The sequence below is a fragment of the Oreochromis aureus genome, linkage group 18 (assembly GCF_013358895.1).
Source record: "Oreochromis aureus strain Israel breed Guangdong linkage group 18, ZZ_aureus, whole genome shotgun sequence".
Lineage (NCBI taxonomy): Eukaryota > Metazoa > Chordata > Actinopteri > Cichliformes > Cichlidae > Oreochromis > Oreochromis aureus.
Genome location: NC_052959.1, coordinates 24,713,267 through 24,732,008, shown reverse-complemented (window position 1 = coordinate 24,732,008; position 18,742 = coordinate 24,713,267). Strand labels below are relative to the sequence as shown.

Below are 18,742 nucleotides of genomic sequence, written 5' to 3'. Positions count from 1 at the left end.
TGCATCTGTAATTAAGACAGTTTAATAATGAAATCAGAAGCTAGACTTTGCAGAAGGATGCTCTGCTGCTCTGTCATTCAGTTAAATCAACTTTATTTCCAAGCTATCTATAGATACTTGCAGCTAAGTTGGCAGATTACGACATATTTGAATATAAAATACTGCAAAAGGTATGAAATGTGATGCTTACTGTCATAACCCCGAGGGTTTTGTGCATTAAAACCTGCTCTGAGGGAGAACAACACCAGGATCCCACCTATCCCTGAATCACTGGGTGACCTCAGATGACCTCAGTCTGATACAAGGGCAACCAGTGACTCCTAACCAAAGATGGTGCCTCTTCTCAATCACTGGAGCTCCAGCTTATTTTTTTCCAAGTCTTTGACCCTTGTGCCAGTTCCTCCAGAGACTGTTTTCAGTGCCTACACCACTTCACCAAGTCCCTGTTTTATGTGCCAGATCGGACACCGAGGTACATGAGTCTACCTGTTTTTCCTTATCAGCCTCCAGACAAGTCAAGTGGCTCCTCCACTTCTGTCATTGGCTTCCTGCACAGCTTCTAATGAGATTTTGTCTCCATGACTGACCACATGTTCAATCTTCAGACATCCCCTCCGCTCTGTTTTGACTCTGTCCTGTTCCCCTAAACAGCTCCTCTCCACTGTTGGGTGACCCCACCAACACCACCTGTATTTTATCTGACCTCAAATTGCAGTTTTTGTTCTGTGACTGTTCTAATTGTCTTTACCGGTGTGTTTGTCCACCTTTGTCTAATTACCCTCCTCTTGGTCATTCCCCAGTCAGCCATACTTGATAATCAAATCCATAGAAAAGTAAAGACCTTCAGCAGAATGAATTATAGTTTACGTATACTTTCAGGATGGCTGTAAACTTGATTTTATTACATAACGACAGACAAAAAATCAAATGCATTAAACATATTTTTCATCTTTAAATTTAGCAGCCTGATTACAATGATCGTCAAACCATCAGGAAATTAACTGACAGCATTAAAATATGGACAGAATCCAAAGTGGACTTATCTGGTTTTCATACGAGTTTTAATTCCTGAAGAGACTATCTGCCCTCAGCCACCACAGAAAGACACTAAAAAGCCCACTTAAGCTGAGGCACCTTTAAAGTGCATGGAAAGTGCATCCATGTAAATATTGAACATGCTCAGAGTTTGAATCTCACTGGTGGATCAATATTGAAGCAATCTGGACGCTAATTTCATTTTCACTTATGTTTTCGTCTTGGCAAATGCTGCTGCAGACTGGCAATAAAATCCAAAGATATTCAGGATTTAGAACATGTCACTGCGGTGGGTTTCTGTGTTATTAGATTTTACTTCTGATAATCGATATTTATCCATCTAATTCTATGCTTATGCAAGCATTTTTCTGAAAGGCTGACCTGAAAGGACTGTTTTTGGTTGTAAAACTGTTAAAATCTGCAAACTAAAATCTGCATATTCTCCTTTTTCTGGCTTAACCTACTTCAGAATTTAAAAAAATAATATTTTTTTGTTTTTTTACTTAAACCTTGAAATTAAAATGATTAAAATTAAAGTTATTTAAATAGAGGTGAAAATGTCATCATGAATCTCATCTTTAATCTAACTACAAAAATAATAATAATAATAATAATGCATTGGATTTATATAGCGCTTTTCAAGGCACCCAAAGCGCTTTACAATGACATTATTCATTCACGCTCACATTCACACACTGGTGGAGGCAAGCTACAGTTGTAGCCACAGCTGCCCTGGGGCAGACTGACAGAGGCGAGGCTGCCATATCGCGCCATCGGCCCCTCTGGCCAACACCAGTAGGCGGTAGCGTAAAGTGTCTTGCCCAAGGACACAACGACCAGGACAGAGAGGCCGGGGATCAAGCCGGCGACCTTCCGGTTACAGGTGCCCTTCCCAACCCCCTGAGCCACGGTCGCCCAAAATCTTGTCCATTCATTGTAATTTCACTCCCTATGTTTCCCACCTGCTGTAGCCCCACGTCCCACGTCAGCACTGTTTTAGAGCAACATTTTGAAATTGACCGTTTTCTCTATTTTATTCCTAGAAGTAGATCATCTCCTGGACATGTACAAATATAGAGGAATGCGGGAGGAAAAGCATAAATATAAATTCTCCAGTTTCAAATACCAGGAGCTCAAATACTCAGTGCTGAGATCTAAATTTGACCAGAGGCCTGTTCAATACTTTTTTTTTCTTTTTTTTGTCAGACTTGTGTATAAATCTCGCTGTTATCTGAGGAACTCTGTCTGTCAGACAACTAAAAATCACTGCAGCGATACAAAAACAGAAATGTTTCAGTATCTTACCCTGACATCAGGCTCAGACCAGAGGAGGGCTGCTTCTCTTGAGCTAAACTGAAATGATATGGACAAAGTTGTAACAGACTGTTTTAATGTTGAGGTCAGCCAGTTTAGGACAGATAAGCTAGATGAAGAAATACTGGTTTCACTGTCCTCATTGTCATTCATGTTTCTTTGTTTTACTTTTACTTTTTTTCTGTTTTTTCAGCCTCAGGATTCTTTCTGTGCTTTGTTTATCTTCTTGGTTTTTGTAACCTTGAACCCACATTTTGTGAGTAAAGCTCAAGTTTTAGCTTTTTAAAATCTGGCTTCTGAGTCACTCTCTTGGCTCAGCTTGTCTAAATAAAGAAACCAAATAAAACCTTACATTAACATGTCTCTGATATGAATATAATCCATATTTACATGTTTTGTTTTGTTTTTTTAACTTATTCTGACTTGCTTTCATTGTATTTCTCACCTTTAATTTGGAAACACAGTCTTATTTACTTTGGTTTATTTGAGAATTTTTAGTGTACATTCAATGTTGATTTAGTGACTGCTGCATATAATGTATATTTTATTACACCTGTAAAACACATTGGGCAGCGGAGGTTGTTTTAAACATGCTATAGCCATAACATTTGACTTTACTTGACATTTTTATGTTTATATGTTTGTTATTTCTGAATCCTCATATTTCAGTGTTATGCCACGTTGTGACATTTTATGTCCCATGAAGAGGGCAAGCGATGTGATGCAGAGATGAAGTTATTTTGCACAAAAAAGTGCAAATTGGCGCCATGCAAAACTAAGATGACAATATATTTAAAGCGTCACTGTGCTAAAATGCAGCCTTGCAGGACTGCTCGAACTGCCATAAGTGTTTAGTTTTTAGTCTAGACTAAAAAATATTCTGGATTTGAGACTCACTTTGGCTACCTTTAAGCTAAACAGTGCCCATTTAGAGGTCTCATGAGCTCCGGGCTCCTGTGTAAAGCAACAAAAATGATTCCTGTTGCTCTTGAAACAATCTTGACCTAAAAATTGAGGCGAGTGACTCAAGAACAACTTGACCTGGAGCGCCACAGCGTAAAACCATTGAGTCCATTTTAACCAATAGTTTATCAATAAGTCCCTCTCAAGAATCCGGTAAATAATGGATCAAAGACAAATGTTACTTAAGATTCACATCCATCTGAGGGATTAGATCAGCAGGTCCGGACTTCAAACGGCAGAAACAAATCAAGGGCTCGCTGACATGTTTTGAGGTTGGTTATTGATTGTTGCTGGCTGCAGCTTAGGGGCATCGTGGGTCACTCTGACTGCAGAACTTCCAGCCGGTCTGGATCTCCAGTGAAAAGTGAAGCTTCTGGGCAGAGGTTGGCAGGGAGCAGCTTTTCCCTCAGCAGTGCTCAGCTGTTTGTTTTTCTTATTTTCATAAACCGAATCCATTTTGGTTATTAGGCCAAACGATGATTCATCACATCATAAGCAGAAACTTTGCTTCTTTAATTGCCCTGCCTTTTCCAGGTGGAGTGTCAGTTGGCTCAGCATTGACTCCCATCATACCTTGCTCTCATCCTGCATAATGCACTTCAGGGGGAACAGCACCGTTGATCATTTCCTTGTCAATAAAGTTGTTAAACATATCAAAGCATGCTTTATTGATTGGTTTTATTCTTAAGTTAATGCACTTCAGAGTTTAAACTTGGACGCTCTTCCCTGTTTAACACACAGGTAAACATTATGTCAGCACTCCTTGCCTTAAAGGCCTTTGCTTTACTGTGGTGATAAGTAACCATAAATGAAATTTTGATATCTTTCAAATGAAGGAAAAACCAATACAAGAAACAGATTCCTATATGTTTTTTTATTATTGTTATTTTTAGTCCACATTCGTGCTTTTCACAGTGTCCAGGTCTATCAAACCAGTTCTAATTGGTCTTTTGAGTATATTTGTTCCACAGTTACAGTGTCCTCTAACATCAAACATGAGACTCAGAAAATTATGTTCAAGCAAATGAGTCAACACCAGCTTTCAGTACAACATGCTCAGAGTGCTGGAGAAGCTCCAGGCAGCTTTCCTAATGACATTTTGCCATCCATGGAGATTTGATGACTCATTAATGACTTAAACCTGAATAAATGAATGGAGAATCATGATGAATGCAGGTATCTCCATTAAAAACACATTAAACCAGAAGAACTTGTTTTGTGAGATGGCAGAGAACATTTAGGGGGCTGATGAAACATTTCAGCCTGGATAGGAGTCCTTCATGATGACAAAGCCCACATCTACATCATGGGTCACTGACTGATTTGACAGCACTCACAGTTAGCAGATATCAACCCAGTGGATGAAAGTTCAGTCAGGAAAACAGCTTTCTGTTTCTTTTCGGGCTCTTTCAGCCGACGGGGAAGTTAGAAATGACATCCCATCACCTGCAAACTTTTAAAAATGCTTCTTTTCCTTCTCCTGCGAACTGTCAATTCAGTGTCAGATCAATGCACACCATTCACTTTACCATCATTTTAATCAGAAGCATCATCCATGTGGTTTTCAGCTGAACTCACCAGAACTCAAACTCTACATCACATCCATATAGATCAGCTCTTCACACTTTTCCCAAAACCAGTCTTTAGACTAGAAAAATGCCTTTAGGGCCTTTGTAGCGAGTGTCCCTGCCAATTAATGCTGTCACAATGACATCACTTGTGGAGGATCCTTGCTGGGATACTTAATTTTGTTTTTCTTTCATCTGTCACTTGTGTAATTAGAAAATAATGCCAAACACCCTGGAAAATATTCTCAGTTGCACGCTTTCTTTTGATTAGATGACGCCACACTTTTGCCTCTTTGTTATAAAGTAAGATAGAACTTAAATACTGGAGACTAAACAGACACTGTAGCTTGGCTCTTTTCAGGGTTACAAAATCTGCTAACACCTCTCACAAACGTATTCTGTATACAAACAGAAGCTTTAATGGAAGGAGTGTATTTTGTGAATCTTCTTACACTCACTCACACTTTTCAGTTTCTGTACAGATGCAACAAATGAGACACAAAAAGCAAATTCTTGGATTTAGTTTCCAGTTTATGTGCCATTTTAACTTCACTCCGGCTCTTTGTATTTCAAAAGTAAATTTTTAAAAAAATGTTTTCTCCACAAAATATTAGGCATTTGTTGAAAATGTTTATTTTAATCATTAAAAATTGTGCCATAAAACGTATTTTAAGCTGATGAGTTTAGGTGAAGAACAGGGGTCACCCATCTGACAGGGTGACCTCTGCAGCTGCCTCTGCACGTAATCCTATTTAAACAGCAAATATGCTTCCAACCTTTTGTTCAAAAATTCAAAAAAAGCATCCTGAGGCTTCGAACTGAGCTTTAAATCATGTTTGTTTACCCGCTCAACAATTAAATTACATGTTACTAGAGAAGATGTTTTCTTACATTGTTTAGAATTTGTCCGAGAACTGAAAACATTTTGGTAAAATTAATTTTCCTGCCTGCAAGCACAAACAGCGCAGGCCTTTTTTTTGTGGTTAACTGGATTAGACTGGAGTGGTTATACTGCACCGGTAGGCGTCGCTGTTTCTCTCCGATAAACAGCTGGACCCGAAGGGATCAGGTCTAAGGAAAAGTCTCCCCCCTGAAATTCATAAAATCCTCCTCGACGTGGCCGTGTTTATCTGGTGTTTATTACTTTAAAAATGGTGATTAAATAGCAAAATATGCACTAATATAATTAAATTATAGAATTAATAAAAGGCTGCGTGTGTTTCACGTTATCGTTTCATACTTGTGGTATTTTCATCCATCTCCGCGTCCCACCTCTTGCTTCCAATTATCGCAGGGGGCTGGATCAGCTACCACTGGTGCACTTCTGATTGGCTGAACACGACGCCAATCTCAGGCTTGTCCCGTAGCCTCCTGTTGGCGAACACAATCCGGACCAGAAGTCAGAAAGTCAAATTTCACCACGGGGGCTAAGGAAGAAGGGTAGCTTTATCCGGTTATACTTTGGTCTTCTTTCATTCCTCCTCTGTTAAGAAGTATACACAGACTATGTAATCCGTTAAGGATTAAAGTGGTTTAGTGTTGAAAAGGGGTTTAATTGGACTTGAGGACTTGTTGGCTCCTTTGTCCGGCTTTTTTACGCGCCGTGCCAGCGCAGCTGTTTGCGCACCTGAGTCCGCTGCTCAGCTTGTGCAGCGTCAACATGACTTTACAGCATCTGAGCCACTAAACTATCATGGTGATACTATTTTCTGGCGACGGAGCTGATGAGGCGAACCTTGGTGAGTGCGCAGTGTCTCACTGTGGAATAACCGGAGTCCAGGTGTCACCAGGGGAGAGCCGATGTGGCCGTCTGGAGCAGCCAGCTGGGATTTGACAGAGCGCAGGAGTTTGGGATGCAAGAGAACCCTTAGAGAGACAGTTCTCGGCTTCTTTTACCTGGATTCAACACGGCCTGCCCAGAGCCATGGCCTCTGAAGTGGTGTGCGGGTTGGTCTTCAGGTTACTGCTGCCAGTATGTCTTGCAGCTGGTGAGTTTTCTCTCTAATACCCAATTTTTACATCTTTTTTGGCCTTTTGTGTTATTGGCTATGCGCAAAGTAAGGATGGGTAATTAAACTAATAATATGTATAAAGCTAATTTACTGATCCCATCCTGTGCTGTGCTTGTACCTTTAAATTTAATGTTAATTTAAAACTGTACTCTAGTTTGCGTTGTCTCGCCTTTCTACACTGATATAAATCAGTTGTGACATTAATTCAAAGCCTCATATATATTAGAGCGCAGTTCCAGTATATTTGTTCAGGACATTGAGAGCAGCTTTCATATTTATGTTTGTGTGAAAATATCATTGATTTTTTTTATGTGATTTGTGATTGACCTCACAGTGATGGAGGTCACAGATCACCTTTCATCACTGCTGAGGTCTTTTCCTCTAAAAGTGAATCCAAACGAAAAACGACAGACTGCACAGAGTCATGCACCAGCTATTAAACACAGATTACAAAGCAGAGCCGTCATTTACCAGCAATGTCCTCCACCTGTCACCTTTTATTGGAGTTAATGAAGGAAACACAGCCGGCAGCAGTGACTGCAGAGTGTACCCCAAAGGCATGGTGTCTGTGTTTCAGATACAAAAGTCTGATGGTGAAAATGAACTGATGTGAATTAAACGGTTTATGTTTACTTATATCTAAATACAGAATCTCAGCATCAAAGTCTTAGTTTATTATTTCCTTTCAATCTGATTTTTTTAATGTCTGGAAATGAAACCTGTATTGCAACACGAAATACACAGCCTTTGCATTATTGGTAATTCATATCTTTGGTTTTCACTGTGATTTCTGACTTTAATATTAGTGAATCATCAGTGTTGTTATTGAAGTGTTTGGCTGCTGACAGTGTGATTGTTATTCATTATCATTTACATTTCGATGACAGTGTTTGAGCTGCACGTCTTCAGCTGTTCCACATTCCTCAGAGTTGTAGTCAGCTGTGCTTCCTCGTTTTGCTGTTTACTGAATTTGTTACTTTGTTGAGAAAAGTGTTCCATTCCGAGGAAGAAGCTGTGGCTGTGTTGATTCAGTCCTTTGCTATGCAGATGTGGACGATGATTCATGCCGTCAAACTTTGGAGCTTTTTATTTTGTGACTTTTTGCAGGATTAATCTGCCTAGAAAAGCTGATGAATTTCACTGAAGGTGACGCATTGTTCGATGGTTATTCGCATTTTGTGGAAATGATTTGGAGGCATAGTCTCACCTTGGATGCAGACTCTTTGAATTAAATGCACTTTACTTTGCATTTTCAGTTGTAATCCTGTGGTAGGCCACAAGCGAAAAGTGATTAGTGTCTAACTGCCGTTGAGGTTCCAATGTGGTGTCTGTGTAAGACTTACGAGGCCGGGGTACTTTTAAAGCTAACAGCATGCTTTCTATAGATAAGCCCCACTCAGTACCACTATAATGCATCATTTGACAGCCTGATGCCCCTTTTATTTCCAAAAGCAATTGTGAGTCCATGCATTGTCTCCATTAATTCGTGGAAAGTCGTTTTAACAGTATGAATTAATAATGCGGTTCTGAGGGAGAGAATATTTGCCTTCCCTTTTATCGTAAACATACCTTTAATATTTTATGTTTTTTCAAAGTGCAAATGAGCGTTCGCTACGCCTGTACACATCATTAACTGTCAGGATGGAGGAAATGTAAAGTGGAAAGAAGGGAACGTATAGAAACAGACAGCATCAGCGATGACAGATGCTGTTTTTGGTCACCAGAGTCACCTGATCAGCTGATTTTCTTTCCTTTTTGAGAACTAAAGCTCTTGTTATAAATAAGACATGAAACCAAATGCTATCAGCAGACAGACAGTATTGGGTTTTTGTCTTTGGGATATAAAATATAAAAGTAAATTTTCTGGCTTCTCACTGCCAAATAAACTGAGAGGAAGTGAACTGCGCCGCAGCAGATGTTATCTTACCCCAAACACCTACATAACAGTCGCACTATATGTTTAGCTGTGCGTTATATGCAGAGACTGACACTTTTCTCATGTCCTAGTGAAAGACTTGCCTACTGACGTTACATAGTCTGTGTTTCCTGTTGGCCATCTGACAGCACCTCTATTGAATCCCGCAGAACTGCTGGGCCCATGTGTACACAATCCCCTAAACCACCACACACACACATACACAAACAAACACACACGTACACACATCTGCACACAGCTCGAGTTTTGCTGATCAAACAGGCTGCTGTTTATGTGTTTACTGGCAGAGTTTGGAGTGCAGACTTAATTGTGAGCACGCACTTTTCCAAATGTCTGATCTGATATCGAACCTGCGGTGTGACCGTAAAGAGGGAGCAGCTAGTCAGCTGGGTTGTGCAGCTTGCAGATGCTGCAGGGGTAATCGCTAGAACCACAATGCTTTAGGTGGTATTTTGATATGAAGATGCTCTGCTGTTTGATCAGATATGTTGACTAAGAATCTTTGATTAGGTGGCAAAAAGTGTTCTGTTTAGGCCCAAACATCAATTTCAAAACTATAATATTCTTAAAAATAAAATTTTTAGTTAGAAGATCGCCCCAAAGAAGGTGAAATCCCAGATACAGATCAAATTCTTTGTGGAAAGCAAAGGCAGATTAATGCTTTCTCTCATGGGTAAAAACAGGCTGGAGAGAATTAAGCAATAATTTTATTATTTTCAGAAACCATTAAAGAGAAAGGAATCAGACAGCAGGCAAATTCTTCAGCAGTTGAACTCTGCACAATAGTTCAGTGTATGAATTTTTGAGTTTAAAATAGTTTTTAAATTGATCACCCAAATAAAAATGATCAGATATGATAGAAATAGAGCTGGCTGCATGGAGTTCAGATGTTCTTGGTGCTTTGCTCAAAGTCTGAAGCAGTTAAACTTATATTAAAATAGGGCAGTAATACGCAGATAAAACTCTAACATTACAGCAACCTGTGTGTTTGTGTTCGTCCAGTCACTTAAATCATTTTTAAATGACAAAACTTTTTCTGCTTCTCATATGAGAATATCTGACACTAAAATAAACAGATGATATCCTTATTTTCTGTGATAGTAAATGGAACATATTTGGGTCTGAGAATCCATCTATAGTAAAGTTATCACTTTAAACTGTTGAAGCTTTGACCCATCACAATTTGCCAACAGGTCAAACAAATAATAAAGGAAATAAAATGTTGTTTAATAATGAAGATCGCTGTTAGTTTGAAGCCCAGATTAATCGTTTGCTCTGAACATATTTTATCTGGAAAGTAGTACAAGGAAATTGTGGATGTCTGTTATGGTATCATGATAGACACCAGTTTTTAGTTTCATGCTTAGATGAAAACAGCTGATGTGGTATCTCGTTCATGACTTTCTTCTGAACGGTTTCGTTTTACTCCTTTATCTCCCAGTGCTTGGCTTTGCTTGGCACTGCACAGTCTTATCTCCTGCCACGTTTCATCATTTTTGAGGCCTAAAACTGTGAAATTAGTTGGTTGCAAAATTCTGGTTTGGCTCGCCTGTGTTTAGGCTTTGTGTGTTTGTAATAGTAGGTTTAACTGGAAGAGACAAAAGCCCGATTCAACCATGAATGGGGATTTTTGCAGTAATCCGATGTCTTAAAAGAAGGGCAGTTTATTTTCATTCCCTGTGTTAAAATCTTCTGATGGTGAGTCATGCAGCAAAGGCAAATGGTCAGGAAGGCTGCGGTCAAGTGTCTGCAGGCTAGCAGTGGGAGCAGAGCCATATAGATACATTTGGATTATCTGTACATCAGATAGGGTTAGAGACCAATTTAGACTTAAAGCTCAGAGCAGACGATTAATGGGGTTAGCATGAAAATTTGCAGGTTCAGAAAGTGTTTAATGCCACATTTAATGTGGATAACAATTCAAGTGGGTGGATTAAAACAGTGTAAGATGAAAAATGATAGATTGTGAGTCATTCCCTCCTCAATCACCTGAGAGGCTTAGGCTGAAAAACCCTCGCCTACTTGCTAAAAAGCTTTGAAAAAGAAAAGAAAAAAGATCAATAATGATAGTGCTCTATTTATGTCATTATATTTGTGGTTTCGGCGTGTGGCAGGCCAAGCATTCATGCGTACTTGAAACTAATCCCAGATGTTTGCGATTTGCCCAAAGATGACAGCCCCAACAACATTTATTAACTTTTGTTAGTTTTCGCTGGTCTGCATCTGAGCACTGAGAAAACCTGAAGGTGCTCTTACTTCACAGCTTCAGCAAGGGAAAAGTCAGAGCCAAGTCAAATGTCAATGAATGGGTCCATTGAGCGTGCAAAGATAAATAAAAGCACCATTTTCAGCATTTAAATGTAATTTTTCAGTAGTTCAAGAGCAGTAGCTGCCGATGTCTGTGACTGAGACGATAACTCGTGCGGCCGACCAGGTTGTAAACTCTGAGCTTGTTGATATAACCGCAATGAGAAATTTAGGAGGTCAGACTGTGTGTCCACATTTTATACTAAGTCACTGTGTACTTTCTTCCCTGCCTCCCTTCCCCTGACCCAAAAAGGTTCAACAAAATATAAGCAGTTATGCAGTTTATTACATTCGTTTTGCACAAACTAAGAAAAACTTGAAATATTAAGCTGATGTCACAGAGCAGAGTAACCGAGCAGAGAGTATACACGTTTGGGAGTGTGAGTCACTTTATTTAGACAGCAGAGCTGCTTAAATGGTTAAAAAATGAACTTGTCAGTGCAGATGGTCAGTCTGCTTCAGGAAATGAGGAGCATCATGGATCAATACATCAATTAATGGTTTTTGGAAGTCATGTTTGCACTCAAGCTTTTTAAGACATCATGAAACCAAAAGGACCTTCTTCATGTGCCTGGATGGGGTGCGTGCATGTGTTTGTGTGTAGTGCTGGGAAGGTGTTACATAAGCCAGTGTCATGTGTGGTTTTATATCCTAAATACTGAAACAGTGTTCTAAAGTGAAGTTTGACTAAATTCATAGTGGAAGCATGACTGCAGGTTTTATTTTTATTGTAAATTAATTTATATTATTGTGAAAGGGAAAATGCCTAAGCCAGTGATAAAAACCTTACTTTTTTTTGATAGGTGAAAAATGGAGAAAACCTGAATATTTGAGAAACTGCAACAAGTGAACGTTTCGCCAAAACAGTCGATTCATTTTCAGTAGTTGCCAAGTTATTACTGTTGAAGCGCTAAAGGGCTAAAAAGTAGCTAACAGCTTCACATTTATTTGCTTTACTGACACAATAAACTGAACAAAAGCCAGCCCTGGTCTTTCATTCTGTCCTGATTTAAACTTTTGTTAAAGATAAATGACATGAAATTGGAGCTGGAATTAAAAAAAAACTATAATAATTTTACAGCAGAATTAATTAACCTTCATTTTGTGTTTTGGTTAAAAATCAAACACTGTACTTTCAGACTTTTGTCATGGGATTACACACTCTTCATGCTCCAGCCACATGGCTGTGATTCATTTAAAGTTCTGGCAACCAGAAGTTATTTTCCTGTTTTGAAATCTCTGAGGTACATCGAGTATTTTAAGGGCATCTGGTGCATGACGCTCTCCGCACTGCTACAAAACATTCAAAGATTTCATTTTGTAGAGTTTAATCCTAAAAAATGATCTGGTTTCAATAACGTCCCTGCAAAACTCTGAAATCTGCACATGTGATATGAAGCTGCGCTTAGTGAGGCATTTTACAGCATGGAGGGAGATATAACCGCAGGCTGCTCAGTCAGCTAATTGTCCCTCTTCACATCCGAGGACTATCAGGTCTTTACTGTACTTCAAAACAAACGCCACTTCATTGACTGACTTAAGCACAGGCTGGTTTAGTGATGCGGGCCAGATGAACAGATAATGAGGTTTGTGAGTGTGAAGTTTAGTTAGAGGAATGTTTGATGTTTTACTACTATGAGCCAGCAGGAACATTTTAATGATTTTCACCACGTTTGTCTCAAATATCTGTTCAGTGACGATCTGACTGCTGCCAGTTTCTGCACTTTATTTACTCCTACACATTATGCAATGCACACAAAGCTGTAAACACGTTATTGAGCTGGTCAATTTTCTGTCTTTGTCCCTGCAGCTTGCCTGTTCAGGTACAATGTCCTGTCCTTCGTCTACCTCATCTATCTCCTGCTTATTCCACTCTTCCCAGAGCCTACAAGCACAACAATGCAAGGTAAGCTCTACAGTGCCCCTCTGAAGCTACGTAGTTTCAGTGGCTTTGTCCATCACCTCAAGAATCTTGACTGTTTCCCAGAGTTTGAATTGACTTGTTGTTCTCTATAATACAAACCAGCCGTTCTGCAGGAGACTTGAATTTCCTTAAGATGAGCATGGATTTGGCACATAGCTCAGTCCATGAAAGGTAATATTGGTTAGCGCAGGCATGAGTCCATCTGTAATAATAAAAATGATCTACGACCGTCCAGATCTGAGATAGAAAGATGTGATCCATTAGGACCACATCTAAGGAGCTCTTGATGAAAATTGCCATTTTAGGCTCAGGTTTAGTTTATTTGCTCATATAATACCCATATAAATGATACAAAACTAAACACACGAGTTGTTCTGTCGAGAAGAAAAACACAAAAGAGCTTGTAAAATATCTCTTAGAGAAGAAAAGAAAAAGAAACTTGGGATGAGGACTGGTTTTGATAATGGCTAACCATTTTATTTGCAGAACAGAAACTGAGAAGTTTCTCTTTCCAGGCCATAGCATCACAATCTGCGTGCGCCTGTGATGTTCATTAATTCATTCAATTTGAAGGTGACCTTTAACCTTTCTGGTGTTTTGGTTTAGATAAAAATGCAGGAAGTTTACAGCCGGTAAACAAGCTTCCATATGATCTTCTGACAGCTATTTAGAATCCATTCATCCTCTGAAGAAATATGAATCACGGTGGACCTCTGCGGTTTATGAGAAGTGACTGAGGTGACTGTTCTCCTTACGGGTGATGAATGTGGGATTTCAGCCTCGCTTTTATGCACTTCACCCACCACAAAACACTAAACAGCACACCTCCCAGACCTCTAATAATACAGGCTTCTGTAGGAGACCACATGTAGTGTTTAATAATACATAAACCTATTTTGTCTGAGGGAGCGACGTCCAGTCCGAGATTCGTCTCTGCTCGTCTCCAGCTGAAATAACAATCAGGAAGTAAAGGAGGAAGAGAGAGAGGGGAGGGGCGGGAGAGGAGAGAGTGGACCACTTACAGTCTCATCAATAGTTAAAGAGGCTTCTAGTAAAGCTGGACGTTCATGGAGCTGATAGCTGCTGATTTCAAGAGTCGTTCAACAGTCATGACAGGATATACATTAAGGATAATGATAACTATGATATTTAAAAACTAATATATCGATAATGTGTCAACAATACTCACAATAATGCTGTTAATATATGTGTAACTGATTTTTTTGTCTACCTTTTGTAAACACAGTCCAAAACTTTTATACTGAGCAAAGTAAAATTGCCCCAAAAAATCAAATAAACAATGTTATAGATGAATTAGACTGACGGACATTATTGCTGTTATGTTTTTGTCATATTTTCCTGCCTTAATGGGTGTTTTAATATGAAAACATTCGGTCATATTACAAAAACAACTGGTGTCTATGCCATTGATATGATGTAGCTTTTCTTAAAACTGCACACTTCAAAAAACAAACAATATACAAAGTATTCCTGTTACTAACAAGGCTGAAATTAATATTTAATTTTACATCTGATCAACCCGAAGAGGATGGATTTCGCACAAGCTCACCAAAATTATACAATAAAATTATACAATAAAAGTTTGGAAAACCGTTGCCTTGTCTGATGAGTCAGTCTTTCTGCTGCGACTGTCAGAATTTGGTGTGAACACCATGAAAGCGTTGCTCCACCCTGCCTTGTATCAACAGTTCAGGCTGCTGGTGGTGTAATGGTGCAGGGTATATTTTCTTGGTACGCTGTGGGTCCTTTAGTACCAACTGAGCATCATTTAAGCTGGAGGACTGTTGCTGCCATGTGTTAACTTCTCAAATTCAGATTTTATGAACTTCAGAACATATTCAACAGGTTTAGAGTGCAAACAACTTCACTCTGGTATAAAAAAATACTATTAATAAGCACTGAAAAAGAAAGAAATACTAGAATAAATGTAAATATATTTTATTGTTGTTTGATTCGATTATTAACAATAATTGGTTTTTTTTTTTACTTATAATCAATCAATGTTAATTATTTCTACCGTCCTGAGCAGTAAGTTCGAGTTTCCCTAGAGAGGCATTTCCAGGCGTAATTACCAGCTGCTAAAAAATCTGTCGCTTATAAAAAGCTCTTATATAACCTAAAAAAATTCCCAGTCTTCAGACCCATTTAAACAATTGAGTTTTTCTTACTTGGTAGTAGAAATTTTTTGTATCTGCAAACTAAAAGAACCAATCCACAAAACGGTATAGATGTCACAACATCACACGTATTTGACAAGGGGCGACGACGTGCTGATTAAAAGGTCATTTAAACTACTATCAAAAATGTTGGTAGACCGCCACCCCGACTCGTCACAAAACAAAATGCCAGTTCTTTTGTTTAGCCTTAAAGGAAAGTGGATTAAATTTTTAGTAGCTTGTGTTTATGTGACCTTTCACCGCGCATTGTCAAAGTATCCAAAACACGAGAGGAGTGAAGTCATCGGCGTCAGAAAGTATGAGATATCCTTCCAGTGCAACCTGCCAGGACATGCGTCCCATCTGTCTGCCTCAGCTGTCTGTCATCAGGGAGGGGGCTGCCGGCTGACAGGCTCACTATGAGGAAGTTATGGCAGGACTTTAATAACAGGATAATATACTGTGTACAAAACAGCTGGAACAATTACAATGTTGTCATTGCACAAACAGCTGATTGTAGGTAGATATTGTTTAGAGAGTTAAAGGGGAGAGGCTTCTCATATTTCTACCATCTACAGTCCAATTCAGTACCTTTAAGATGCACATTGGGTTAAAATAATCACCGTGGAAACATTTAATCAAATTCATTTGATCTCTGTTTATATTGTTACCAGATAATCATAATTTCTAGTAACATTCCTGTTGATTCATATGTTACAAATCAGCTTTAAACACTAAACACCAATTAGACACAGACAGCACAAACTTATAAAAAGCATCTTATTTTGCAGTAAAGACTCGCATGTTTAAAATCATTTTAGAGGGAATTAGGTAAATAGATTGAGCTAAATTCACTGCTTTGTTTTGATGGTCTGTTTCATTTTGTCTTTTCATCTTCAAGGATATGCAGCAGTTAAATCTGTGAAGTTAATTTAAAACAAATGTTTGACGTGAATAATTCATTAGGTGCGTTTTGCTTTGAAAAGCTGCAGCGCGGCTGTTTGCCCACAGATATGTGAGCACAGAGACAATATTTTATGCAACTTGTTGTTGTTGTTTTTGTGATTTACTCTCTAATGCTGTAATTGCAGTATTTAGCTCTATGTACCTTTGAAGGCATTCCCAGTGGAGGTGAACAAAATCTAAGCTGTTGCTTTTATAAGAGCAACAAGCATTGCGAGAGCTTTAGCAGTAGGTGTTACAAGCTTTGTGAAATCTGTAGTGACACGACCGGGAGTCTTTTACCCGTCTTACATGACTTCACGTAAATATTTGATGTTATGGGTTATATGGTTATCAGGTTTATGTTTTAGCTTGCAGACTTCTAATTTGGCTTTTTTTCTTTTTAGTCTTTGTCATGCTTTCATGCTTTTTAACGACCTGAGATGCTTTTTCTCTTATTGTTAAGTCGGACAGCAGGCTTCCCCATAAATTGAACTGGTCTTTAAAAGATTTAATTAGGCTTTTCTGAAACTGTGATTTGGCAGGACAGCGTGTTTCGTCAGGTCTTAACGCTGTCAGATGGATGAAGTTCTTTGACTGTTTAGGAAAAAGAAGGAACTGTTAAAACCAAACAATGGCCTCTGTTTTGAAAGGGGGAAAAAAAAAGTGCTCTTGGGACAGAATTTTGAAACTGAAAAAGTGACGCAGATTACTTTTTCAAGATGAGCATTGGCAAACAAGTCAGATGGCCGTCAGGCAGCAAAAATGTTCTATTACAAATAGGAAAAACGGGGGGTAAAGCCAAACCAGTTGCAATGTCCTGAGCCTTAGTACCAGTTTGGATGCAGAAGCTCGCAAAAACTCCTCATACCTCGCATTTACAAGCATTCTTTTCCCCCATTGTGAAAGCATTGGGAATTGCAAAGGGAAATTAGCACAAATTGTTTTTACTTCAACATTTACTGCAAGAAGTCCAACATGATGTGTTGCTGCACACGTTTGATAAGGTTAGCCCTCAGCGTCCCGAGGCTCAGCAGTAGCGCCTCACCTCAGCCAGGATATTACCCCACTGTAGTAAAACTGTTGTGCATTCCCCCACAAGGATGCAGTAAATTTAATGAGATGGGGATGTTGCCCAGTGAAGAACCAAGCTGTTCAGATAAGCAAAACTATTTGATAAAACATTGCTGATAGCCCAGCACAAGACATTACTGTTATTTATTAATCAAAGAATAAGAGCCTGATCAAGCTTCATTCGCCTTCTCTCGATCAAGATTTTCATTTTCATAATTAGTGGAAAACCTGCTGCTGAGAATTTTGACCATAACAGCTCCTGAAATTATCCCAAATACCTGTAGGTGCACCATAAAGTGGCCATGTGTTGAACAGCTGTGGCAGCTCCCCTGCCCGATCTCTTCCACCCTCCCAGGATCAGTCATGTCCACCGACAGCTGTATTCTTCACAGTCAACGCCTTCGTGTTCATGGCCTCCAACAGCCAAGTCCTTACTGTGAACACCAACAGACACCAAAGCTGAAGAATACAATCAGGTTCAAAAACTTATAGACGATAACTTATAGACTTAGAGGTCACCAGAATGTTTATTTGACTTGTCAGTAGAAATTAGCTTTGCTCAATAGTAACGTTACCAGCTCTTGACCAGGATATGTATTGTGATCCACTGAAAATCCCTCTTGGGTGCTGTCCCAGTCACCCGCACTATCTTTACCAATTCATTCAAAACAGCTCCAGACTCCAGGCGCTGGCTTTTTCTATGAGAAACATCTGTCTGTTTTCAAATCCGTCCAGTCCTGAACTGAAGTCCTAAGAAAACTACATGAAATGGCACTTTTTAAATATGTCAGTCAAACTCAAAAAGAAGCAAAATTTCACTTTTGTGTTTGATAAAGTTCTCAGTATCTACATAAGCAAACCAGCACATAGACTTTTCTGTGTTTCAGTGGATGAATGAACATGTGGGAATCTTTAAACTGAGCCGTGTTGAACTCACTGTAGCTGTTCTCCTCTGTTAGGCCACACAGGGCGTCTCCTCCAGTCGCTCTGCTTCACCAGTATGTCCTTCCTGCTACTCCACATCATCTATCAGATTACCGTCCACAGCCTCGTGGCCGGGAACTCCATCGCCTCCAACTTCAACTGTGAGTACACTGCAGCCATTGTAGTAAATGCTCTAAGAGTAGTGACGTTTGTTCTGTATACAGAAATCAAAAAAATCCCTCACGGGTCAAGAATCCAAGAAGCAGGAATGGAGTTGATTGATTGAGTGGTCTTCTGTTGTTCTTGCCTTCTGGAAATATTTAAAAAGACATGCAGGAAGCACCTTATTAGTTTTTAGAAAAGGCGATAGACTAATAAAGCTGAATTAAACCCTTTAAAATCATTTTCTGCCAAAGTGTGAGTCAAGGCAAAGGTATGTGACCGTTGCAGTTTGTTTCTTTGGACGATTACATGAAAACTAGCAAGCTGGAGTTTATGAAACTTGGTAGAGGGGTGGAGTATGGGTAAAAGTAGAGCTCATTAATTTCTGGTGTAGATCTGGATAG

At 39.3% G+C, this 18,742-nt stretch overlaps 1 protein-coding gene across 6 annotated transcripts in view; it reads left to right on the top strand.

The window, feature by feature from the left end:
* The first annotated feature begins 6,273 nt into the window (after positions 1-6,273).
* The window catches only part of LOC116313443 (piezo-type mechanosensitive ion channel component 2), a 92,135-nt gene continuing 79,666 nt past the window's right edge, over positions 6,274-18,742 (top strand). For all 6 annotated transcript variants that reach the window (XM_039601953.1, XM_039601955.1, XM_039601954.1 and 3 more), the window contains exons 1-3: positions 6,274-6,868; positions 12,946-13,041; positions 18,212-18,337. In XM_039601953.1, the coding sequence (XP_039457887.1) occupies positions 6,805-6,868; positions 12,946-13,041; positions 18,212-18,337 (286 nt within the window). In that variant the 5' untranslated portion in view covers positions 6,274-6,804. The remainder of the gene's footprint in view (positions 6,869-12,945; positions 13,042-18,211; positions 18,338-18,742) is intronic.